This window comes from Myxine glutinosa, chromosome 2 (genome assembly GCF_964187855.1).
Source record: "Myxine glutinosa chromosome 2, kmMyxGlut1.1, whole genome shotgun sequence".
Lineage (NCBI taxonomy): Eukaryota > Metazoa > Chordata > Myxini > Myxiniformes > Myxinidae > Myxine > Myxine glutinosa.
In genome coordinates this window covers 81,948,711-81,976,636 of record NC_136262.1, presented here as the reverse complement: position 1 = coordinate 81,976,636, position 27,926 = coordinate 81,948,711, and the positions used below count along the sequence as shown (strand labels likewise).

At 45.5% G+C, this 27,926-nt stretch overlaps 1 protein-coding gene and 1 long non-coding RNA gene across 2 annotated transcripts in view; one reads left to right on the top strand and one right to left on the bottom strand.

Annotated features, from left to right (window-relative positions):
- The window catches only part of LOC137421646 (uncharacterized), a 29,076-nt gene extending 11,286 nt beyond the window's left edge, over window positions 1-17,790 (bottom strand). Inside the window, exons 1-2 of the long non-coding RNA XR_010983378.1 lie at window positions 17,771-17,790; window positions 1,958-2,047 (exon numbers count right to left, since the gene is read on the bottom strand). This is a non-coding gene — a long non-coding RNA (uncharacterized LOC137421646). The remainder of the gene's footprint in view (window positions 1-1,957; window positions 2,048-17,770) is intronic.
- LOC137421645 (unconventional myosin-Ie-like) overlaps window positions 1-27,926 on the top strand; it is a 164,686-nt gene that overhangs the window by 103,024 nt on the left and 33,736 nt on the right. Inside the window, 5 exon segments of the mRNA XM_068107900.2 lie at window positions 3,024-3,130; window positions 4,393-4,491; window positions 4,687-4,831; window positions 5,778-5,892; window positions 19,467-19,636. Of these exon segments, the coding sequence (XP_067964001.2) occupies window positions 3,024-3,130; window positions 4,393-4,491; window positions 4,687-4,831; window positions 5,778-5,892; window positions 19,467-19,636 (636 nt within the window).

Sequence of the window (27,926 nt, the reverse complement as noted above, 5' to 3'; positions counted from 1 at the left end):
TTTTTCTTTCATCTTTAGATCCATATTTTTAGCCATAATGTAGCGAACGTAGCGTAACGTAGCGTAGCTAACGTAGCGTTAGCATAACGTAGCGATCCTTGCTCAGGATCTTCGTCAGGTTCGCGAGCGAGTTAGCCAAAACGTAAAAGTGAAAATATATCGAATTTTTTATTCATATTTAACTCAGCGCATTTCAGCGAGGAACATTATACACGGAATCTCAGCTGGTCGCAGAGCAGCGCGCTGATTCGCTCAGAGCGATCACGTGATGTTCCAACTTTGCCGCCATAATCTCACAGTTATGCATTCGCACGTAATTCAGTTTTTTCACATTTCAGCGAGGAACATTGCCATTCACACCACATAGGTTTTTTTTCACTTTCATCTGATATTTGTGATTTATTTCAAACAAACTGTATTTCCCATCTACACGGCCATGTATTCCTATTAACGTTATGTAAAGTACATAAATTGTGTGGATTACATCATTTGTGGATGTGATCAATTGCCAGTAACCATCTATATCCCTCCCTTCCCCTTCCCTCCTCCCCCTCCCTCCTGCTCCCCCTCCCTTTCCCCCCTACCCTTCCCCCTCCCTTCCCCCTCCACCCTACCCTCTCCCCTTCCCCCCTCCCCTTTCCCCTCCCCTCCCCTCCCCCTCCCCTCCCCTCCCTTCCCCTCCCCTCCCCCTCCCTTTCCCCCATGCCCCTCCCTTTCTCCCCTACCCCTTCCTTTCCGCCCTACCCCTTCCCCATCCCCCTCCCCCCTCTCCTCCCCTCCCCCTCCCTCCTCCCCTCCCCCTCCCCCCCTCCCCCTCCTCCCCTAACCCTCCCCTCCCCCCTCCCCCCTCTTCTCCCCCCCCTCTCCTCCCCTCCCCCCCGTTCCCCTCCACTCCCCTCCCCCCTCCCACCCCCTTCCCCCTCCCATCCCTCCCCCTCCCCATCCCCCCCTCTTCTCCCCTCTCCCCCTCCCCCCTCTTTTCCCCTCTCCCCCTCCCCCTCCCCCTCCCCCCTCTTCTCCCCTCTCCCCCTCCCCCTCCCCCTCTTCTCCCCTCTCCCCTCCCCCTCCCCCTCTTCTCCCCTCCCCCCCTCTTCTCCCCTCCCCCCCGTTCCCCTCCCCTCCCCCCGTTGCCCTCCCCTCCCCTCCCCTCCCCCCTCCCCTCCCCTCCCCTCCCCCCTCCCCTCCCCCCCGTTCCCCTCCCCTCCCCTCCCCCCTTCCCTCCCCTCCCCCACCCGGCAATGCCGGGTACTTCTGCTAGTATATATATATATATATATATATATATATATATATATACACACACAATAAAACAGGAATGTCCATCTGTCCCAAAACTACTCCCTCAGTTTTGGGGCTAGCCCCACCAAACCTTCGGTGGAACGTTTTGGGCCCCGTCGGGTATTGTAAGGTAGGTAGAAACTTTCATATACGTGAAGTGAAGCAAACAAAATGGCGGTGCCAGGCTAATGGGCGGTGAAAAACCGCGAATACGTGAAGCACATGTATGCGTGTGTTGAAGCAGGTCAGAAAAACCATATGAAACAAATATGTATACATATAAATATTATTTATGCGTACATTCTCTGCAAAAGTATTCGATATTTTGCATTTTTCTACGCTGATGCATAAAGAAACTAAAACTTGCAAGGCAAGGCATTTTGAACAGGCCGAAAAAGCTGAAGACCCCTGCGAGGGATAGCAGGCTGACCAAGGATAAAGCCTGTTTTTGTTTTTATTAAATAATCTGGATAATGATATTCAAAAAGGGTGTTTTAACACACCAAAACTCCCGGTTTCCATTCATGCACTCCCTTGGTGATAAATAAGTATTCATTCAAAGTTTTGGGCCACTATGTTTCATGGTTTTGGAGTTATGGAGGAGACATAACTGACTGACTGACTGACAAGACACACACACTGATTGACTGACACACATTGCCTTTTATTATTAGCTCACCTGGAATGAAGTTCAGGGGAGCTTATGCGATGGTGCGTCGTCCATCCGTCAGTCCATCCATAAACACTTGCAACTTCTTCTCCGAAACCGCTGATGGGATTGTGACCAAATTTGGCACAAATGATATTTGTTGTGACTAAAGTTTTTTCACGGCATTAAAAAAAAAAAAACTTCACCACAACCTTCACCACCTGTGATGTACCAAAGTTTGTTCGCGCACTAATAAAATCGAAGCCTGAGGCGGTATCTGGCGGTTTGAGGTTAAAGTGGATTCAGGTTTGACCCCCCCAAAATAGATATTTGTTTTCTTCTCTGAAAGTACACACACGATTTCGATGAAGCTTGATCACAACCTTCACCACCCATTATGTACCAAAGTTTGTTCACTGCATTAAAAAAAAATTCGGGATCTAAGGTGGTTTCCCCCCAAAATAGGTATTTTTTTGTTTGTTTGTTTAAAGTCTTATGATTATGTTAGTATGATTCTACATGCTGCCCTGTCTTCTAGCAACCATTGACATTGGTTTAAAATACCGTGATACTGTTTAAAATACCTATAGTCAGTGTAGTATACTGTTTATTCTACCAGGTGAGCGCCAGGGGTATTGCCCCTATTTTTATAAATAACAAGAATGCTTTCTCGTTTGCATAATGTATTCAACCAATTTCCCCCTTTATCATGAATTAAATTTACTCCAATATGTATTTTTCTTGGTGGCAAAGATGAAAGTCACCATGGGGTCTTTATTCATCAAACGACACTATGGGGTCTTTATTTTCCAGCAGTGAGCAATGCTAGCAGATGGGTCCACAGCTTAACATCCATACAATAGACGAGGCGTGTTTGATGCAACAACCTGCTAGAGAAGCTGTCGTACCGCTCTCCTTACTTTTTCCAACATCCTTTTTTGGAAGGGGTTCGTGGGGGGAGGAGGGCTCGTTGTGATGTCATTTTGAACAAAAGAACCTTCATATTTGTGTTACTTTATCTATGATTGAAACAGCTCATGTTTATCCACATATAGCCCTACATTTTTGTCATTGTTGCTTTCGTGTAATATTTCAGAAACAAGCAAACAATCTGGTGGCTACTCTGATGAAGTGCACCCCACATTACATCCGCTGTATCAAACCCAATGAGACCAAGAAAGCCAGAGATTGGGAAGACAAGCGGTATGGCTGAACAACGTAAAACCATTAATTTTAATCGATATCATCGAACTGGTATAAACCTCGCTGGTGGGAAAATCGACAAAGCTGAACTTAGGACAATCTTCATTTTCCAATGTGCTTGCTTTAAAATAAGGAGTGAGGGTGCTGTTGCTCTTGTGTCAAATAAGGGAAGTTGAACTCCGACCTTAATAGCTGAATATTACTAGATCTGACCGTTATTAGCCCGTCCCCTGCGCAGCAGTTGGGCTCGGTGTGAGTGTGTGTGTGTGTGTGTGTGTGTGTGTGTGTGTGTGTGTGTGTGTGTGTGTGTGTGTGTGTGTGTGTGTCTGTAACTTTTTTACCATTTGAGTTTTGTCATTAAATTCTCACCAAAGCTTTATTATGACAATACACAGAAGGCAGATTAATAATTGTCAAAAGGTCAAAGGTCAGCATCACATAAAATCGTCAATTTCCATCCGATTGACCTGAAATTTTAAGAACCTGCATATTGGGTCACGGAATTGGTTCACAAATCAAAAGCTGGAGCTGATTTATTTTTTTTAGATCAAAAGGTCAAAGGTCAAGTTTGTGAAAAATCACCAATTTTCACCCAATTGACCTGAAATTGAAAGAATTTGCATAACGGGTCACTGAATTGGTTTACCAATCAAAAGCTACAAGCCGATTGTTTTGTTTTTTTTAGATCAAAAAGTCAAAGGTCAAGGTTGCATAAAATCGTCGTTATTCATTTGGTATTTTTAAAAACTGTTTTCGTTATTTTGAGAATACAGAATAAGAATAAGAAGAAGATGTCTGAATACAAATGGACGCGCGGACGGGCTTTGCATTTTCAGATGCTTGCTCGTGTTTGTATTTATAACCAGGGCAGAGTTATCATGGAGAGCTTTAAAATAATTTTATTATTCAAAAAGTAGATGAATGGCTTGGTAATTCAGGCCATTGCACCCTATCTGATATAATATTGGTGATTGACACGATCCAGAAGATTATTTTGCTTCATGATCAATAGCAAAATGATCAATAGGCAAAGATCTCTAGTGATGAAGTGAGGAGGTAACATACAGATGCATTACACAGCAACCAGTCATCATTTGCAATCATGTGACCTGAAGTACTCGTGTTGTAGAGCGCATGGCAAATTTGTAAATATGACTTTGTATGTCCTTCAAAACATTGGGAATAGGATTTGTGATTATGTGATCTGGAGGGTGAGGTTGAAGAATGAGATTATAGTTTGATAGCCGGTTTGTTCTTTGTAGGGTGAGGCATCAGGTGGAGTACCTCGGTCTCAAAGAAAACATCCGTGTGCGCAGAGCTGGTTTTGCCTACAGAAGAGCCTTTGAAAAGTTTTTGCAGAGGTGAGCCTGAACCACCAGGTATTTTCGGGGCAGATTTGAAAACAATGTTGAAGTGATAGTGGGGGGGAATAAACATCAACACCTTGTTCATTTTTGTGTTCTTAGCGTTTACCTTATGATGCTGAGAACAGTGCCAAGATTATTGTGTCATGGCATGCACGTGCAAGTACGTGTAACATGCCACCGTTTTTCTAGGTATGCCATCCTGACATCTGAAACGTGGCCTCACTGGAGGGGAGACAACAGACAAGGGATTGTGCACATCTTGCGTTCAGTCAACATGGACAGTGAACAGTACCAGCTCGGCAGGTCCAAGGTCTTCATCAAAGCCCCAGAGTCGGTGCGGACACTCAGCTGGCACGTTTAACTCACCCACACTGCTGGCTTTACCTACGCCGCCCCACATCCAATCAATGCTGTTACACACCCAACCAGTCCACCAAGTTTGGTCTGAATCCGTCCATAACTTTTTGAAATATGCTGTATAACGTTTTTGGCCCTATCACTCAATGGTGAAGAATCATTAAAGAAAATTTTTTTTTAAATAAAATCTCGTATCGGATCCATATTCGGATCTTCCCCAAAATCAAATTGGTTCGTCCTTGTCACACACCCAACCAGTCCACCAAGTTTAGTTCGAATCCGTCTATAACTTTTTGCGATATCCTCCTGTATAATAATAATAATAATAGTTTTTGGCCCTATTTCTCAATGGTCAAGACTCACTTTAAAAATTCTCAGATACAGATCTGGATCTGGATTTTCACCAAAATTTAATCATTTCGTCCTCGTCACAAATCCAACCTCTTCACCAAATTTCGCCTGAAATATCGTGTTCACAAGCAAACAGACAGACAGACAGAGGTGAAAACATGACCTCCATATACCTTCGGTGATGGAGGTAATAAACCCTTTTAATTATAAGGAACCTCTCCCAGCTTTTGGCCTTCGCGCATGACCTGCCCCCAGTTTTGTCTTTCATTTGGCGTACTAATAATACAATGCAGTTAATTTTAATATTGTGTCTGCATTCACAAAGGTCTTTGAACCTCCCACCCAGAGCCCTCCTGTTAGCAGATCATTTGTATGACCATTTTTCCATTTTAATTTCTTTGGGGTAAATATTTTTACATGATATCAGTTTTGTTTCACAATAATCGGTTAATCCATCGGTTTCAATTCCCCTTTGGTCATCCTGAATATTTAGTTACAATGCTTGCTCTCATGTGCCAAGGTGAAAGTACATGCTGATCTGTATTCAATGATCTGACTTAACCCTCACACAGCTCTTCTTGCTGGAGGAAGTGCGGGAACGAAAGTTTGACTCTTTTGCTCGAACCATTCAGAAGGCTTGGCGGAAGTTCAACGCCCACAAGAAATACGCCGAGATGAGGGAAGAAGGTAATGAGACGATGAGCCCCCATCAGCAATGAGATGATTTGTTATGAAATCTGATATTCAAACTGTTGTTATCAACTTGTCAAGCATTCCGGTGATCCTTCTAAAATAACAGTGTATTTGGATCGATTACATATCAAAACATAACAAAAATTTACCCCTTGAGTCGTGGTTGAGGAAAATATTTGACAGATCGTCTGCGAAAAGGGATTGTGGAATGGTGAAAAATTATATTTGGGGTTTCTCACTACCGTACCAACTGCAATGCAGATCTATCGACACGAACTTTAGAAAGTTAAACTAAACAATGTAACTATGAAATAACTGCTTAACTATGGGAGGATTTATTTTGAGCTCATAACCACAACAATATATATATATATATGTAAATTTTGGGGGTTAAAGGGAAAGGAATGAATGGGATGGTTGTGGAGAACTGAGCAACTTCTCATCCATAAAATATCCCATATGGTCTGCGTCTGAGATAGCCTCTCTTAATCAAAACTCCGACCGCATGGCTTCTCGTGCCGACCCCTGTTTTTAACTAAATGCGGAGGTGTGAACGGTGGGTGTCCGGCGCCTTAAAACCAGGCTTGCTCCGGGTAGGTGGAACTCATTAGCCTTGGCCGGCAGTCTGCCTAGGAGAAGGACAACTCTGATCTCAAACCCGGGTGGGTTGAGCTTGTTAGCCTTGGCCGGCAGTCTGTCCAGAAGGACAACCCTGATTTCAAACCCAGGTGGGTTGAGCTCATTAGCCTTGGTCGACGGTCGACCAAAAATTGGGGTAGAGGCACTGTTGTCTCGAAGCAGACGAGTTAACTCCTCCCAGCCCTTTTGTTTTGTGAAGAGACAACTTTCTACATTTGTCTTGTTTCAATCCAAGGGGCTGTTTGTTTGTTTGCTTGGTTTTTTTTTGTTTTTTTTGTATACAAGATCGAGGCTCGTGAAAGAGCGAACATTAATCACACAAAGACAAACCGACACATAAAACATATAACAACGGGAGCGGTAGACAAGATGGGGAGAGAGGGGGAAGGACACAAACACAACATTTGAGAGCAAGGACCGAGAGACATCGAGACACCGAGAGATCTGTGGGAGGGAGAGGGCTTTGGGGGGGGGGGGAGGCATGGGAAGGGGGAGGGGTGGGAGAGGTATAAAACATATGGACACTGCCAGGACTTCCAGGAAAGAAGTTGGAATTTCAAACAAGGTGGATCTGGGGTGAATTAGTGGGGGTAGAAAAGATCAAAGTTTTGGATGGGGGAAGATAAGAGATGGTGGTGAACAGCTGTTTTAAAGACCTGGAGGGAGGAGTGGGATTGAAGGGAGTGTGGGAGTTTGTTCCAGAGGTGGGAGAAAAGAGGAATTGAAAGAGTGAAGGTGAGCAGTGAGCCGAGATTTCGGCAGTTTAACCATCAGAGGGTTGTTGGCAGATCTTGTGCGACCTGTGGGAATATTTGGGGGACAGAGCACAGAGAGAGCTGGGGGAGCAAGGCCGGAGAGGAGTCAGTAGAAGACAGAAAGACCACCACCCTGCCTGCGGTGAGTGAGTGAAAGGCCCTCAGAGATAGCTTCATCGCGGGAGATTCCAATAATTCTGAAAGCTTTGGTTTCAACAGCGTGAAGCCGAGCTAGGTGTGAGGCAGGAGCACCGGCCCATAGGGGAGAACAGTATTCCATTGAGCTGCGGATGAAAGCCTTGTATGTGGTGAGGAGCTCAGGTGTGCCTAGGAAGGATTTCGCACGACGGAGGATGCCCAGTCGGCGACTGGCTTTGGAGGCCAGCTTGGAAATGTGGTTTTCCCAAGAAAGATCTTGGCAGATTGTGAGACCCAAAAGCTTGAGCGACAGAACTTCTTGGAGAGGATTTTTGAGAAAGTAGATGGGAGCGTTGTCCAGTCGATCTTTTCGGAGAGACATAGTAAGAGTGTGAGATTTGTCAGCATTGAAAGACATGTTCCACTTGTTTGACCAGTCTGTGATTTTGTCCAGGTCTTCAGAGAGTGAGGAGGCTGCAGACTGCCGATCTGAGGGATGAGGAATGGAGCGGCAGAGAGTGGAGTCATCAGCAAAGAGATAGAGAGGATTTTCCAGAGAGTCGGAGAGATCATTGATAAAGACCAGAAAAAGCACAGGCCCAGAACACTGCCTTGGGGAACTCCAGCCTGAACAGGAAGGGGAGATGAGAGAAATCCATTCAAGGCCACACGTTGACTATGACCAGAGAGGAAGTCCGCAAGCCATGCATGGAGATTTCCATGGATACCATAGGAGGAGAGTTTGGTGAGCAGAGCTGGGTGCCAGACCGTATCGAAGGCACGTGATATGTCAAGGGAGACAGCTCTGATTTCCTGTTTGGCATTGAGGATCTCCCTCCATTGTTGAGACAGCAGAAGCAACATGTCCAGAGTAGAGTGACCTGGTCTGAAACCAAATTGATGATCAGAGATCAAGCCATTGGAGAAGAGGAAAGATTTCATATCCGAAGCAATGATGGATTCCGTGACTTTGCTGATAATTGGGAGCAGGCTGATTGGTCTGTAGTTGCAAGGATCTGTTTTTGCACCTTTTTTGTGTAAAGCGGTAATGTTTTCTGATTTCCAGGATGCTGACAGATGACCTTGAGCAAAAGAGAGGGTGAAAAGAACAGAGAGAGGGTGAGATAGAGTGGCAGAGCATGATTTTAGGACCTGTGGGCTGATGCCGTCTGGTACAGTTGCAGAATCAGAGTCGAGGTTTGACAAAAACTCCTCCACCTTGTCAGGAGAGAAGGACACAGAGTCCAGGAGCAGTTGGGTTCGACTGGGAAAGGTGGGAACAGAGAGAGATGGGTTTGGTGCACAAGATTTTGAGGCAAACACAGAGTTGAGGCATTCGGCTTTGTCACGTGCGATGTCAACTGTGTAGCCATTTGAGGTAAGGGAGGGGATGGAGGGGGAACAAATACCAGAAACGGATTTGACCAGACGCCACCAGGATTTGGAGGAAGGAGACAGGTTTGAGAGTTCATTCTTGAGTGAGGAGAGATAGTGCTTCCTGGCACTCCTGAGGGTAGACACACACTTGTTCCGAGCTTGGTGGAAGGAACTGAGATTGCCTTCAGTTGGATTAGCGTTCCATGAGGCAAAGGCAAGTTGTTTCAGGGCAACTGCCTCACCACAAGATTCAGTGTACCATGGACGGGAGGAAGGGTAAGACAACTGAAGACGAGATGGGATAAATCTGTGCATGAGAGAGAGCAGTTTGCTTTGGAAGAATTGATGTCAGAGGCAGTGGAGATGGGAGACCAATCCAGATGATTGATGGCTGCTTGAAGACCGTCCCAGTCGGCCTGAGTGAAATGCCAGACTCGTCGATGCTGAGGAGGCTCTCTGAGAATGGCTTTTTGTTCGTCTTTTGTTGTCTTTGTGTAGCCCCCACCTCGAGTGGCCTTGTCCGCTTTGTGGCGGGTAGTGTGTATATGTATATATATATATATATATATATATATATATATATATAATATATATATATATATATATTGGTGTCCTTGTGTTTTATACTTCTCCCTCCACCCACCCCCCCCCCCCCCCCCTTCCCATGCCTCCTCCCCCCAAGCCCTCTCCCTTCCACACATCTCCCTGCTCTCAAATGTTGTGTTTGTGTGCTTCACCTTCTCTCCCCATCTTGTTTTCCGCTCCCGCTTTTTGTGTGTTTTGTTTGTCTGGTTGATTTGTTTGTGAAGTAAATGTTAGCTCTTTCACGAGCCTCGATTCAGTATACAAAAAAAAAAAAAAAAATCTATATATATATATATATATATATATATATATATATATATATATATATATATATATTATATATATATATATATATATACATACATTAGGGTGGTCCACAAAATGAAAGTTGAAAATTTTATTGTCTCACCCCATCATTATGTTCCACTCAAAGAAAAAACATTCCACGACAAGTTTAAAAGATTTTGGGTTCGTTTAGGAGTGCCCCACTGACCTCAAACTTCTCCAAACATAAAACGGAATTTTTCATTTTCTCTCCAAGGAAAATGATGTATAGGCAAGCAATTGAAGTTGAAGAAGAGTTGTTAGAAATTTACTGCATTGCACCAAGTAAAAGCAGCGGTACTGGGAAAACGGGAAAGCCCGTTTTGTAGGGTATGCAAATTTGTTGTTGGGACACCTTTTAACAAAGTTAAATCGTGGATCTGGGGTGAATTGCGTCAAAATGAAGGGAAAGAGCCTTGTAAACTTGTGCGGGGGAAAAAAAAAAATTATTAAAGATTTCACGATTTTTTTTCCTTTAGCTATGAAACGCATCTTGTTTGGGCAGTGTATAATCACTCCAAACGGAACAGGCATTGCCTGGTTTCCTTTGCTTGAGTTGTAATCAAAATGTACCTTTGTTTCTTCAAAAAGTAATTTATGATCGAAGACGTGTTGATTCAGTCTTAAAATGTGCATCACAGGCCAATCGTCGGCCAATGGGGCCATGACACCACTTCATTTTTACCCTCGCTAGAGGAGAGGGTATTGCATTTGTGTCCGTTTGTTTGTCTGTTTGTCTGTTTGTCCGCACCGAATAAATATGATTTTCTCTGCAACTGTTGGTCCGATTGACAGGAAATTTTCACCATCGGTGCAACTACACCTGTAGAATTTTTTAGTGATAATTATGACGTCATAGGTCACGTGGTTCGGCCGCCATCTTGGAAAAATCGAAAAACTTTGCACCATCTATATCTCGGAAAGCGCTGAATAGAAAAAATTCAGACGTGGCTCATTGTAAAGAACTCCCCATGGGGAATAAAATATGTTAATGATGATGTCATAGGTGCCTCCATCATGACGTCATAATTCGAGAAGTACAAAACTTCATCCAATCAAGATGAAATTTCTTGAGCGGTCGGTATAAACACGTGGAGAAAAAACAAAATAATTATGATGTCATCGGTCACGTGGTTCGCCCGCCATCTTGGAAAAACCGAAAAACTTTGCATCTCTATATCTCCGAAAGTGCTGAATAGAAAAAATTTAGACATGGCTCATTGTAAAGAACTCTCCATGGGGAATAAAATATGTTAATGATGATGTCATAGGTGCCTCCATTATGACGTCATAATTCGACAAGTACAAAACTTCATCCGATCAAGATGCAATTTCTTGAGCGCCATGTTGGCATAAACTGGTGGAGAAAAAAAAATAATGATGACGTCATCGGTCACGTGGTTCGGCCGCTATATTTGTTTTAACACAAAAGCTTTAAACACCACTGAAAATACATCCTGGCGAGGGTTTGCAATCTCTGATTGCTCTTTTTCTTGTTAAACTTGTATCGAAGACTTTTCGCTTTACAAAGTAAAAATAGATTAAAACCAAACGTTATCAATAAATATTGTATACTATAGTTAGTTTACATTATTATATACTTTTTTGAAGTACTGTATTGTTTAATTCCATGGTTGGAAAAGAGTTGACTCGCTTCAAACAAACTCTGTATAATGTATATACACCCCAGGAATATGTAAATCTATAATTTGACTTCGGTTCGATCCCGAACTACAGTATTCACTCACTGTACTTTTACTAAGTAATAATATAAATAACGAAGTCCTGGGAACGTTCTCTCCTCTCATTCTCCTCTCTCCTTCCCCTCTCTCCTTTCCCTCGCTCATTCCCCTCTCTCCTTCCCCATGCCCACATAACAATCAACACATTCAAAACGGCTGTTGGAATACATGTCGCCGATTTTCTCAACTTTAGCTGAAATTGAGACTTGAACCATCCCAGCAACTGTGATGGTGGATTAGAGTCGAGATAAAGCTGTGAGGGAGACTCAATGAATGGCATTTATGTTACAGGCCTTTGAAAATGCATTTCGTTCTATAAACGGTAACATTAATCGAATTTTATCCCCGTTTTTTGCAACCGAGTCTAAAACAATGTTAACGACTGTGAAAAATGAAATGAGATATCCAATTAGAGTTCAAATTAAACTGTGTGAGAGAGTAAGAAACTGCGGGCCGATCAAAAGAGGCCCCAAAGCTATGTGGGTAAGCAACATGGCGGATATTTGTTTTTGAAGCCCCTCCCAGACGGGATTTAGCCACACCCCCGGACAGACTCACAGACAGACTCACAGAATCACCTACAGAGAATATTATATAGATATTATATCAACTTTATTATACAGCCAACATTATCGCTTTACATAAACAAGGTGCAAAAACAGATCCTTGCAACTACAGACCAATCAGCCTGCTCCCAATTATCAGCAAAGTCATGGAATCCATCATTGCTTCGGATATCATATCCTTCCCCTTCTCCATGGCATAATCTCTGATCATCAATTTGGATGCAGACCAGGTCACTCTACTCTGGACATGCTGCTTATGCTGTCTCAACAATGGATGGAGGTCCTCAATGTCAAACAGGAAATTAGAGCCATCTCCCCTGACATATCACGTGCCTTCGACACGATCTAGCACCCCGCTCTGCTCACCAAACTCTCCTCCTATGGTATCCATGGAAATCTCCATGCATGGCTTGCGGACTTCCTCTCTGGTTGTAGTCAATGTGATGAAATCGTCATCCAAGTTACGACACTGATGTTATTCTCCTCATTGCCGCTACGCGACACCTCCGCGGCTCCTATATAAAAGAGACTGCCTTTCAGCGCAGATAGGAGATGTACATCCATCATCGCAATGTAACTCTATAGCTCCTCTGGGCTTCCATAGAAAGGTAACGATTCTGCTATATATATCATAAGCTCATTTATAGTTATACCACCTGTACGCACCTGTATTCACCTGTAATATTAATACAATGTTTATTGGTTTCTCTCTAGATGCTGTCGAGAACGAATTTCGATTAAACCTACTTTTGGGACGATGTTGTACCTTGATTTTTACAACACTTAATCGAAATTCCTCTCCTGACATCGCTCGGAATCGAGATGATGCCCACGCTCCTGCGATGCTCGCCTCGGAGAAGAATGCCCAGCGGAGGACCCGTCGAGCTAGCGAAAGCCACGGAGCTCCAACTACCTCGCTGCCGGTCTGCCACGAAGGGACCGGATGCATCGGAACCACGCAAGCATTTTGTTCCGGAACTACGTCGCCAAAGCACGAACTGCTCTCCCGAGGGCCGAACGCAGGAGCAAGCGTGACGAACTCCAGCAAAATGCCTGGAGAACGATGCTACTGGGAAATGTCCTGCGGCTGAAACCCCGCCGGGTCGACGGACGTGCTTGGAGCCGAAGGTACGAGTCTAGCCTCAGTTGCGGGAAACGCTAACGGCTTCATCTGAGAGAAACATCCTCGACTTGCGTGCCTCGGCACGAGATGAGATTTCCACGCGAGTGTTCACGACTCCCTTGACTGTCATGCCTCACTCGGCCGGCCTACCCGACCGATCGCTGCTCGTCGGAATCACTTCCTACGCGAAGCAGCACGCTGCACCCATCGTGGGCACTACTCTGTGCGGCGGACGATTCCAATCGCTGCTCGGAATCACCTCCTACGCAAAGCCGCACGCTGCACCCATCGCAGGCACTACTCTGTGAGGCCGGCGATTCCTATCGCTGCTCGTCGGAATCACCTCCTACGCGCGAATCGCGCGCGCTGCACCCATCGCGGGCACTACTCTGTGAGGCCCGCGATTCCTATCGCTGCTCGTCGGAATCACCTCCTACGCGCGGAATCGCGCACGCTGCACCCATCGCGGGATGGAACCCCTCTTACGCACGAATCGCGCGCTGCACCATCGCTGGATGGAATCCCTACTATGCACGACGCGCCAGTTGCGCACGCCGCATCTTTGCTGGATGGACCCCTTCTTCACGCGAATCGCATACGATTCCCCTCGCAGGCCCTACTCTGTGAGGCCGGCGGCCCCGATTGCTGCTGGTCGGAATCCCACCTACGCGTGGCTACTCAGCGAGGCCGGCGAACTCCGCTGCCTGGAATCGCCTCAACGTGTGAGGCTCGTTTGGCTCCACTCGAGGACTCGCCACAGCATGGATGTCCGGCTTGTCGGCGCCGTCATCTCTGTCCTAATTAACGGACAGGCAGCGAGCCTCGTCTGGCGGCTGCTTCTAAGGAAGTCGAGCGTGATCTTCATAAACTTTCACGGCACTCGGGCACTACAGGGGAATGTGAATGTGTCGTATCAAGCTAGATGATCATATACCATATTCTTATTGGTTTCTGATGACCGCCTACCAGTCTTTGTCGTATCACGCTAGATACCGTTGATATATATACTACCGCACTGTTGCCGCTATTCTCCGCATCAACTCCGGACAAACCCGGCCCGAAAGCCATCGAACGAGACGCTACTTCAGGACGTGCAAATTATCGCTGCCCAGCGTGCTCGCCCACTCACCTCAGCGTGCCGCGCTGGTTCGACAGGCCGAGTTCGACTTTCGGTTTCCCTCGACAGGACGCGAGACTATAGTGTCAGTGCGCCACTTTACTCCATGCGGGGATACCCCTCAGCTGGAACTCCGCTCGGGGAATCCGAGGACGGGGCGAATCGCCATCAAACCCGCCCGCACGCGCCCGAACCAATTGATGACGTCACCGACTAATCACGCATTTGCCCTACGGCGTCATTAACGTGATTGCGTGCTTCACGTGCTGTACCTGCGCTGTACCTCTTGGTACCTGCACCAATTGCGTGCTTCACGTGATCTCGTCATCGGGGTTCGTTTACTCAAATGTCCATGTACCTTGGTAAACTCCAGAGAAAGCGGAAATACTCAACCTGACCGCCCCAGCACATGCGTGCGTGTCATAACGCGGCGCTACCTCGAGGTCGCGCGCCCGCGCCGTCTAGCACTCAACGGGGACTCATGCCGTTATTCGCTGAGACCATAGGCCTTCGGGGCGTCTAGCACTCACGGGACTCATACCGTTATTCGCTGAGACCATAGGCCATCGGGGCGTCTAGCACTCACGGGACTCATGCCGTTATTCGCTGAGACCATAGGCCTTCGGGCCATCTAGCACTCACGGGACTCATACCGTTATTCGATAGGACCATGGTGGGTACACGGTGACCTCATTGGGAGAACTCGGTGACCTCGTGAAATGGTAACATTGAGCGTGGCGCCCGACTCCCTCGTCTCCTGAGCAAGTCACGGAGGCACCGTCCTGCCTGATCGCCCTTGACTCTGGGCTTGTTATTTCTAGGACAGGGCTCTTGGCTCGTTTCCACGCCACGTTTCGAGACTCCGAGACGCCTCGCCCGGCTGCTGCCTGTTTCCATTTCCCTCTGACCCAGACTGTGAAGGTCGCTCGACTTCGGTATGCAGCACGCAGCTGCAATCTCAGAGGGGGGTGGGGGGGAGATGGGTGAGTGAGGTGAGATGAGAACATTCTCTCGGGTTTGTCGTTAGGACATCCGTGGATGGACAATCCATCCGGGACATCTATGGATGGGCAATCCATCCGGGACATCTATGGATGGACAATCCATCCGGGGCATGGATGGACAATCCATCCGGGGCATTGCGGTACTCCATGGCGTCGGTGCATGGAGCGATCCGGCTGGATCCGAGCCATTCAATGGAAGCATTGAATGGATGGATGGTTGGCGAATCCCATCCGGTTTAGCCGATCTTCTTCGTTCCGCCGAGCTTTACCTCTAAGTAAGATACCGGAAGAACAATTTAGGTTCGGGTACACGTGACATCGCGTGCCGTGCGTGTCCGTTCGGGGTAATTACCGCTCCACAGTGCGCGCTTTGCACGACACCACGTTTTTACTTGACTGGAATCCGAACGCCCTTCGAAGGCGACTCATACAATCGACAAGCTCCTGCTTTGACTCGGCAAACAATGCACGTGACACGGGTGCCATCGGACGGCAGCTCGTACGAACTACACGCCCTTGCTTCGAACTACACGCCCATGTGGCCCTGAATGGTTTTCTCTCATCTCCCCTTCCTGTTCAGGCTGGAGTTCCCCAAGGCAGTGTTCTGGGCCCTGTGCTTTTTCTGGTCTTCATCAATGATCTCTCTGACTTTCTGGAAAATCCTGTCTATCTCTTTACCGATACCTCCACTCTCTGCCGCTACATACCTCATCCCTCAGATTGGCAGTCTGCAGCCTCCTCACTCTCTGCAGACCTGGACTAAATCACAGACTGGTCAAACAAGTGGAACATGTCTTTCAATCCCGACAAATCTCACACTCTCACTATGTCTCTCTGAAAAGACCGAATGGACAACCCTCCCATCTACTTTCTCAACAATCCTCTCCAAGATGTTCTGTCATTCAAACTTTTGGGTCTCACTATCTGCCATGATCTTTCCTGGGAAAACCACATTTCCAAGCTGGCCTCCAAAGTCAGTCGCCGACTGGGCATCCTCTGTCGTGCGAAGTCCTTGGCACATCTGAGCTCCTCACCACATACAAGGCTTTCATCCGCAGCTCAATGGAATACTGTTCTCCCCTCTGGGCTGGTGCTCGTGCCTCACACCTAGCTCGGCTTCATGCTGTTGAAACCAAAGCTTTCAGAATCATTGGAATCTCCCGCGATAAAGCTAACTCCGAGGGCCTTTCACTCACTCACCGCAGGCAGGTTGGTGGTCTTTGTCTTCTACCGACTCCTCTCCAGCCCAGCTCCCCCAGCTCTGGTTGTGCTCTGCCCCCTAAATATTCCTACAGGACACACAATATCTGCCAGCAACCCTCCTATGGTGAAACTGCCAAAATCAAGACTCTCTGCTCACCTTCACTTTTTCATTCCTCTTTTCTCCCACCTCTGGAACAAACGCCATCACTCTCTTCAATCCCACTCCTCCCTCCAGGTCTTTAGAACAGCTGTTCACCACCATCTCTTATCTTCACCCATCCATAACCTTGATCTTTTGTACCCCTGCTAATTCACCCCAGATCCACTTTTTTGAAATACCGATTTCTTTCCTGGAAGTCCTAGCAGTATCCATGTGCTTTATACCTCTTCCACCCCTCCCCCCCCACTTCTCATGCCGCCCCCCCAAGGCCTCTCCCTCCCACAGGTCTACTGATGTCCCTGTTTCTCTGCTGTTGTACTTGTGTGCTTCCCTCCCTCTCCCCATCTTGTCTCCCGCTCCATTTATCTCATGTTTTATGTGTCAGTTTGTTTTTATGTGATTAATGTTAGCTCTTACACGAGCCTCGATCTTGTACACAAAAAAAACCAAAAAGAAACTGCTGCCTTATACTAATGTAAAGTGTATTTTCCTAAGAATGTGCATACACAGCACAATTAAAATGAAAAATACTTTCCAGAGCTGATATTTAAGATGTGAATCAATACAAAATGTCAGGTCAGGCCAAATGACATGAACATGTCAGGCCAAATGGCTTCATTTTTGTGCCAACATTTGAACACCCTTTCAATATGCATGTATTGTTACAATATACTGTACAGACAGATGCACAATTGGGGAAACAAATAGCTACTCTGTTTAACCAATTAAGGTTTCAGAGTAAATGTAGTTTGGTTTCAAACAACATTAAAATATGATACATTAAATTGCAAAACAAACAACATGACAATGAGTAAACTTAAAGAGGAACCAAAACACTGAGAGCTCCTCAAGGCTCATCTATCCCTTGATACCCTAGGAAATAGAAACAATGTGATAGTTTTGTGCGATCCTTTGACTTTGCGAAGATCCTCTCCTCCACAGATTCTAACCGCTGGGTCCGCAGAAGTAAAGCTGCCGGTCCGTGGAGTAATGCCAGAAAAAAAATTCTTTACTGCCACTCACCCATTAGCGACACCCAACAAATCCATATATAATGGAGCAATTGTACATACGTATCATTTACTCCAGGGTCGAATCCAGGATTTTTTGAAAGGGAAGGGAACAGGGTGCATACTCACCTAGATGCTGCGAGTGCGAAGCTATCAAGGTGTGGCATCCAGGGCCCATTTCAGAGGCCTGGAAGCTTTGGGATTTTAAGTGCTCTCAAGTACACTGAGCATCTGTTGACCCCATTGGCTACATGTTGAGGGGGCAGGGGGCGTAATTGTTTCGATTGGAACATGTATTTTATATGGCATTTCATTATTAATTTTGACGTGATTGAGATGGAACCTGTAGTTTTGTCAACCTAAAGTGGCATCACTAACTCAACAATCCTTTTGTAATTTACTGTTAAAGAAAACATTGAGTACCGTAGTAGAACTTACGTATGGTAGTGATCGGAAACAGTTCCCCTTCATACCGTGTATGTTTGTGAATATGCAGCGAGCGGTTCCAGTTATACTTTCCATGTGTATATATTTTTTTACACGCCAGCGCATAACCTGCTTTGAGCCTCCCACCAAGCCTAAGGTTTGATCTGTTTTTATGCGCCATGATGGCTCATGGAGTGGCAATGCGAATATAATATAATTATACTTTTTTTTTTTATACAATTATACAATTATACATATAACCCTGGTGTTGGGCTAGCGGCTAGGGTGCCGGCTTAGGATCCTAGGATCCTGGGTTCGAATCCCGGTCAATCGCTGAATTAACGCCAGGGGGGTTGACTCAGCCTGTCATCCTTCCGAGGTCGGCTAATTGAGTACCAGTTCACTGGTAATTCCCTGTTTGTCGTTAAAGGCGGCAAAAAGGGTTGGCGTCAGGAAGGGCATCCGGCCGTAAAACATTGCTTCAAAAAGGGGACCGAAAAACAACAACAACCACAGTTCCCGAAAAAGGCCAACCCCCGCTTGCGGGGAAAAATGGCCTCTAAAGGTGTTTTTTTTTTTTTTTTAATACATATTTTTTTTACCGGCAATGACAATGAGTAGAACGACGAGTCTTCAGACATTTATATAATATTTACGTTTTTCCTTATTGGCGGTCCGCGGTCATTTATGCCGGTCCCTGTTGAAAAAAAGTTGTACAACCACTGCAGTAGTCTATGCTATATATCTATATTTATAAATCGACGTAGGAATTGGGAAGCCATCAAATGGATGGTTGATGAATTGTGAAACAGCTCACCCATAAATAATTTAGGAATTGAGTTCCAAAACACCTTACAAACATTGACATAGGTTGTTGAGAAGTTAAATATAGATGGACTTTATTTAAGAACTATAACTGTACCGATAAAATGATGCTGTTTAGGAGGATTCTAAATGTGTAATGGTTTTAATATCAATCCATCAAAAATAATCGTGTTATTCATCGGTTTTTTTTTGTATACTGAATCGAGGCTCGTGAAAGAGCTAACATTTACTTCACAAACAAATCAACCAGACAAACAAAATATATAAAAAGAGGGAGCGGAAAACAAGATGGGGAGAGAAGGGGAAGCGCACAAACACAACTGTACGCAGATGTTAATGACATGCATATTACAAAATTACAGAACAAATCCAAATTTGTGATGTTAAACCTAAATCACACTATCATTTTTCACCTTTTTCCATAATGTGTTAATATCATCGAGTCCATAATAATGTGCATACCTACTCTCCCACATTCATTTTGCTGGGATGTCCATATACAAGTTAGTTCTGGTTTGATTACGATGTTTTTTTAAAGCCAAACTTGTTTTTCATGCTTGTGCCTTGTTTATAGCGTCTAACATCCTACTGAACAAGAAGGAGCGCAGACGGAACAGCATTAACCGTAACTTTGTTGGGGATTATCTGGGCCTCGAGGAGAGGCCGGAGCTGCGTCAGTTCCTCAACAAGCGAGAACGCGTTGAGTTTGCCGATACTGTCAAGAAGTATGATCGCCGTTTCAAGGTCAGATATCCTTAAACATTTGCAAGTCTTTGTTGAATAAAAAATAATTAATGCAAAATTATAATTTAGTTTTCATAATTTATTTTACCTCCATAACTAAAATACAACAGGCATTTTAAGACCATTTTCCCTGCTAGAGCGTTTTTTTAAGGCCATGTTTTGTTTTTCACCAAAGAACAACAATAAACGTAGTTGTTTGTTGCAGGTATCGTTCTTCAAAATGTGCCCAGGGTTTCTGGACCACCCTATCTATATATATGTGTGTGTGTGTGTGTGTGTGTGTGTGTATATATATATATATATATATATATATATATATATATATATATATATATATGTCGAGAATAGAACCATGTTCCACACCTTGAGTTCAAGAGATAACAAGATTTAATGATGAACCAATATCACAGCGCTGTGGAGGGTGTAAGAGTCATACCATTCACAGACGAACAGCATGGCCACATACACTCCTGAGTTCCTTACAGAAAGAACTTCCTTATATACTTGCAGAGTGTGATAAAAATCTCCGCTAATTTTGGCAAGTTTCAGCAGTATAATACACAATGGGGGAAACGTTGACCAGTACCCCCACCCTTGTCCTATCTTCTTTGGCATGAGCAAAGGGCAAGATGCGGGAGGGAGAAAGAGCACCGTGACATTCTCAAAACTTATCTTCCATGTTGGCTTTTGGTCAAGGACAGACAGACGCGTTTTTACTAGGGGGTCTAACGGAGCAAGCGGTTTCACTATCTTTCTACATTTTTTGGCACAGTTGGACAATAAAACATAGTTCAAAACAAGAGGGAACATAGTAAGCTTAATCCTTTTCACAAAGCAACCATTATTAAATGCAAACCACAATTACATAAGGCACAATAAAAGGCATGATCTCGACATTCCCCCATTTGGTCTCTACGAGACTACGTATCACAGAGACCAGGCCACATCGGCTTTATTTGCAAAGCAAAAGAGTATAGTGTTATATGTGGCCACATCGGGCTTTATTGAGTGTTGTATGTGTGTCCTCCAAGGGCATGCCACGCACATAAAGTACCTTGCATGCATGTTTGAAAGGTGTCATGTTGTGCGTGTTTGGAACATGAAGACTCAGAACATGAAAGTCTATTAACGTTTCGGATCCACAACGAAGGCCTCTGGTCCAGATGAGGTTCTGCTCCGCCAGGGGGCCATCACCTCCCCTGCGGAACTTGCTCCCCCCACCCTTTGCAGATGCGGTCTTTGCAAATCTTCGAAGTTAATCAACGATCATGCCCATGAGATCTCTCACGTGCTGCTGTTCTGGGGAATACATAATGTTGTCAGTATCTTGTGTCTCATGTTCCTGGTCAGGGTACAGAGCGTTAAAATCTGAATTACTTGAAGCAAAGAGATCCGAAACATTTGAAGCAAAGAGAGGGACTTCCTTTTATGTCAAAGTCTCCCATGGACGCCTGGTCGGCTTGCGGGTCTAGGATATCCATGTCGGGTCCCTCGACTGCCAGACCCAGCGTCGCAATCAGATCCATAGTTGGGTCGGAAGGGGGTGTACAGCTGTGAGCTTGTAATACATAAGAGGCGTTAGCCAGTACACGCAAGGGGTTTACCACACAAGTATCACAGTCATCACAAAAATCAATACAATCTTCTGAAGCGCCGGTCACATCTGCTTTGTTGTAGGACCCATTCAGGTCGACGGCCTCTGTGGTCAAGATTATGGTCTTCCGACGGCGGTTTCTTCATCGTCCATCCTGAAAAATACTTTCTTACACACACCATGGTCAAATTCCTAGCCCCCCGTCCCACCAATTGGCATTTAGTTACCTTATCTCTCAGATGGTTGGCTTATTCATAGCCGCATTTCCTGTGTCGTGTCTGGAAATTTAAATGCCATATTTACTTTCACCAATTTCCGAAAATACCTTCCTTTTAATCATCTTCCCTACATCTAATAATACATGATTTACCAACCATTTCCCCCCCCCATTTGGTCAATGGAAATAATCGGTATTCTCCCCTTCAAAATTTCACTGTTATCCTATCAATACCTGGACATTTTTTCCCTTCCTTCCTAGATACGCGAATTTCACACCAGTATAAACCCACTGGAAAAATTATCTGAAAAATAACGAAATCGTCTCCAAGTTCTCTAGCTAATCTCCATCCGCAATCACCAACTTTACCCTCCTGTGCATTTTGCCTTAGGTTTTAGAACCTAGAGTCTACTAAAACAACAACAACTAGCCTCCCAAAGCCATTTCCCTGCAAGAGCGGGGGTTAGCCTTGCGGTCCCCATGACAATTTTCTTCATTTTGCTCTATCACCTCCCTTTGAGCAATAATTCAATTGATGTGATTCCCACATACCTGGTGGAGTTCTGTTCACCTGGTCTGCAGAGCCGTGATCCAATCTTCACCAGCCCCCAATCACCTCCTCGATTGGGGTCATTCTGCATGTAGCAATCTAACACAACGTTTTTAAACGAAATACACAACTTTACATTCATTGGTCCCCCCCAGTGCAAGCCAACCCCTTGTATCACCTTCTTATCACAAAACAACAGTCCATAACTAACCACTTTCCTTTATTTCCTGTCTTTTCCATTAACTTTTTATAACCTTTTCCTCCACTTCCTCAACAATTCCTGCAGTCACCTGTCATTGACAAATAATCCATCTGAGTCGACTTTCCAATCCAATCATCTTTGCACTTTCCACGACCTTCTTCACACTTCCTCCCAAACCTTTCCTTCAGACACAACCCACATGAGTTATGAATACAATTTCCCCTTTCAGGCGCGTGTCTAGCCACTCACAAAGTGTCCACAAGACAACGTCATCATATTTCACACCTCAGCTCTCGAGACCACCCAGGGGTCCCTTGAGAGATGCATCCTAATGTTAATCAGCTCTCGAGAGCTCAATTTTGAACAGGGGTAAAACCAGCAATACTCAATTCTGCCAAGCAAGAGGCCAGAGCAGTATCACTCCCTCTTCCCTCTGCCCACCATAACTGGCAGACAGACAATGGCGAGCCACAAGCCCCAACCCTACAAGGCTCCAGCTCCCATCCAAAGGACACAAACTCCCTCAGACTGGCATAATCTCTTTGCCAGCTTATGTACGAACCAAGATTGCAAACAAATAGTTTTCCAAACAAAACTCAGTTGTCACCCTATTGCACCATATTGGCAGAATTCACTTCAGCTCTCTACCACTCTTGTGTCGAGTGGTGCCCAAAATGACATTGCACGAACCCTTTCAATACCTGTCTAAACCTACTGCCATTTAACGACGCTTCCCAGATGACGGTTCCCCATACACTATTCTGGCACAAAATTGTTGCATCCCACAGATGCCACGATTATTTGAACAAACTCATTTTCCTAATCCACCCTTTCAATTTTCATTTCAATTTAAAGTCAATCCAATGTCCTCTAATACCTCTCTTAGCATCCCATGCACCTGTTGCAGACACCTGTTTTAGCCTCTGGCCCAATAGCTGCCCAATAAACAAATAATAAAAGGAAAATAACCTGATCTATTTATTGAAATAGACCTAAGTCTCATGTTGGTCAATTTTTTCACCCACTGTGACTCTCGCGTCAATCCTGCCATTCCCAACCACATTTCCAGCGAGGATGACGTCACTATTTCACACCTTTCCTTCCTTGAACAGCGGGAGTCCTCCAAGAGATGCATTCCGATGTAAATCACTTCAAAGTGCCTAATTGGCCCTTCCTGGAATCGCACCTTTAACATTACCGGCACCGCCCTTTCTTGGTTCAAATCCTACCTTTGACAGACACAAATCCACTGCTCAACTCTATCCTGACGGACTGCATCACTGAAATAAATCCTGGCTTCAAATCAACTTTCTCAAACTTAACTGTGATAAATCTGAAATAATCGTATCATCTTCCTTCGAAGTCAGAGCACACCGACCAGTATACATCAAACATTGGATTCATATTTCCACAGAACTCCACCACTCTGTTAAATCCTAAACATGCCCAATGGGCAATCCCCTCTGCTCAGGGCTGCAAAATGCTGGATTCTAACCTTCCCAAGCACAGCTCTTGTCCGCCAGGCTGCAAATTCAAAGCAGTTTCAGTCCCCCTTTTTCCCATACACTAGCCAGTGTAAGTCAGCCAAACATAAACAAAGAGGTTCCAGCGAGCTGTGACCTCCATAACTCTAAACAACTCCACTGGCACCTTTTAAAACAAACTTTCCCAGTCACTTACTAAAATAAAGTGCAGCTCTTGTCCGTAGATATACGTTAACCAAGGTTACATGAGACTTGACAACAATAGTACTGCCCCGTGGAGCAAGGCATCAGAGACAACTCCCCTCCACCTTGACTTACCCCAGGTAGAATTTGGCTACCTACAGAGAAAGTACCTGCACAACACATTTACAAACCAATTCGTCCCCTCGTATTAGGGGACATCACAAATGTTCCACCACAATTCACAGCAGGTGACCACCCACCTGCCTTCTGTCGAAGTCCAGTTCAATTTTCTGAGTTTCCATTCACAGACAGACAGACAGACGAACCCCCCAACGTACTAACAGGATGGTCTCACAGAGGCCATTCCATTCAAATCTGTAGGCTGCCACGATTCTTCCCGCCAGGACACACTATCATAGTCACCATAGTCACACGACACGTCAGCAGACACAGTGAATGACATTCGACACCATAACAGACACCGCAGACACTGCTTCTCCTTGATCCATATCTGCAGACGCAGTCAGACACACCCAGTCGGACAGACAGACTGGCTCCTCATTACAACTGCAAACATCCGAAATGACAACAGCTAACACCAAATATTTATTGTCCCCCTTTCAGGGAAGTCAAATCAACCACCATTAAAGCACAAAACAGAAAACGACCATATACTCAGAGTATATACCATATACTCAGAGTGACACCCGAAAATCAAGCAGACAGACCGACAATCGAACCTGTCTTTCGACACTGCCGAACGACAAGTCTGCAGACACTGAGGGAGTGACATTCGACCCCCAGTAGACACCGCTTTGGTCCGCACCTGCAACTCCATCACGCCTCCAACTTCTTTTTCGGCGCATCGATCAACACAAATGTACCGACGCATCTTATATTCTACACATTGCTATCCAACCTTTCGCCACAGTCCCATCACAAACAATGTATCTCTCGCGGCATGCATGGCGGGAATCACACTCGTATTGCACCAACATGGAATTCGAGCACATTCCATAGTTGCGAAAATATTGTGCTGGACAAGACATTATTATCATCGACTTGCGCTTTCACACGCATGGCAAAGTCCACGGATGTACAAAGTCAAAGTGCCCTCTCCCTTAATTGATCCACACTGTACCTCGGCACACATCCTCAGATAATTAAATACATGTTTTAATCCAAGCGTGCATCCTCGCACCCGCTCCACCATCACCACACACATACCCCGCATCACATAGGAGTATCAATGAGCCGGACAGCAAATGCCATATGTCTTCGTTCCAAATCGAGGGCAAATTTTCACAATGGCAAACAATTAATATATTGTCCACATTCATCTTGGTCACCCCAACCCATCCTGGCTCTCCCCAAGAGCTCCGTGTCCCGACAGACAGACAGATAAACAGACCGGGTGAAACCATAACCATCCATCCTTCCGATTGGACTCACGCCAGCATCACATGTCATTCTTGCCTTCATTCAACGCATTCTGCCATCCCAAGTCGGCCAAATACAAGCCCCGGCCATGCCGTTGAATAAACACCCAGTCGGTTGACAGCCTATCATTTTTGACTTTCACTCCCATTCTCCCTTGCTACATCTGGAGAGCCGTTAATGTGGGGATGTAATTGAACACTTGTTTTAAAGCCCTGTCTACACATGCTCTCCATAACATACTCATTATTCCCTGCCAATTTTACTCATCCGGATTGCCCAACGCCTGCAGGCAATTTGGGGAACCCCTTGTCAATCAATGACACACATCAATGACACACACACAATAAACACAAATACACGCTGCAATGACAGATCATTCATTTCCTTATATACACATACCATGTGACTGACCCTTCATTCTCCATACAATACAGTATAAATTCATGCACACTCCAATCCTACCTACCTGTGAACTTACCTGGCCCCTTACTGTGATGTCTCAGCACTTCTCCTGCCTTTCTCCTATCTGGTACCTGCGCTTTTCTGATTCCAGTTTAATTTATCCTTCTCCAAAAATCACATAAACATTTCCTATTTCCACATATAAGAAATAACCAATATCTCCCTTGAGATACAAAACAAAACGCTTCCCACTCAGCACACAACATACATGTGCTCACTCCAACACATCACTTCAAGCTACCTCATCACTCGCATTGTTCACACACACGAATGCGTCCCCTGCTTGTGCACAGCATGGTCCGCATTCCTGTCTCGATTCTGTCCCACCTCGCTGTTCCCCGCGAGGCAGCTACTCCGTTGCCCCGGTAACCTGCCTGCATGTCTCGGCTCGCGTGTTCACAGCTGGATTCCACACACCTCGTACATTATAATCCTCTCTGTTTTATTTCTCCAGATCTAACCTCATCTTTTGTCCAGAAAGAGCTAATACTTGACCTGCCTATAGCATATTGTCAGAACTTCTTCCTTTGGGTAAAAACTGCACCGGATGTGCATGCCTTAAATCCTGAGACAGGACAAAGAAGGCCTTGAGGGGGGGGGGGGGGTTTATCAGATACACACATCCAGTGCGTAGCTTAACTTAAAATACTCATCGTCCTACCTTCCTTGGGCTAGTCCCTCCAGCGGGTCGAAGATCGGGCCGCCCCCCGATCTGTAATACCCTTCTCTTAACACAGTACTCACGCCGGAGTATTCTTAACACCAATATCTATTACCCATTCTTATCCTTATTCTTCCATATCCTTATAAAGGTGCAACCAGCCGCATCTTACCTGGCTCATTTTAATCCTTTATTCGCCTGACTCGGCCACCCGAATGCGTCGAATACACGCACTCCGTCTCCAGAACTCAAATCATCCTAGTTTTTACTTCAGATTGAGTATTACTCCGACATACCTTAATCTCCCTTAAGATATTTAATTAACGTGCACGGAACATTTTCCCGTCCATGCGCCCAGGCGGTCGCTCCCAGCGCACGGCAGCACGACCCCCATTTGCAAGAAGCAGCTCGTGATGCGTACAAGGCGCAAGGAAGCGCCCCGAGGCCATCCACCGAAAAATCCTGCCTTTTAGTTTACCGCGCCGATATTTCCCTAATCCGGTCCTCCCGCGGCGCTAACTCGCGGTCAATGCTTGTATAGCGCTTCTAACTTGTCTAACTTATCACCCATGCCAGGGCTTTCCTAAAGGGGTTCTCCCTTCTTAACTTAGCTTAACACTTATCCTGGCCATCCTCCTTGGGTCCTCGTTAGCCCGCAGCCAATACTTTCTCTGGTTACTATCAACCCCATCAACTCCATCTTGTCTGTAGACTGCCCTGCCTGGGAAGTTCTTGGCTTTACCAAGAAGTCCCCCCTTTTTGCTAACTGACCCCCATTTCTTGGTTCATCAATAGACAACTTGTTACCCGAGCCAAATAGGCCTGTACTTACACACCAGATTCCAATTTGTTCGTGATCCAAGCACGGAACGACGAAATGGAAGACAGACAGCCTGAGTGAGTGAACGGAGCTCAATTTGGAAAGACCCCTCAGTATGAAAACTCACGTTAATCGAATCAGTGCTGGCCAGCCTCTCCGCTGAGTCCCCACAGGGTCTGCCTCCCAAATATCGCTCAGAGTTGGATCCCACTTCTGACACCAAAACTGTCGAGAATAGAACCATGTTCCACACCTTGAGTTCAAGAGATAACAAGATTTAATGATGAACCAATATCACAGCGCTGTGGAGGGTGTAAGAGTCATACCATTCACAGACGAACAGCATGGCCACATACACTCCTGAGTTCCTTACAGAAAGAACTTCCTTATATACTTGCAGAGTGTGATAAAAATCTCCGCTAATTTTGGCAAGTTTCAGCAGTATAATACACAATGGGGGAAACGTTGACCAGTACCCCCACCCTTGTCCTATCTTCTTTGGCATGAGCAAAGGGCAAGATGCGGGAGGGAGAAAGAGCACCGTGACATTCTCAAAACTTATCTTCCATGTTGGCTTTTGGTCAAGGACAGACAGACGCGTTTTTACTAGGGGGTCTAACGGAGCAAGCGGTTTCACTATCTTTCTACATTTTTTGGCACAGTTGGACAATAAAACA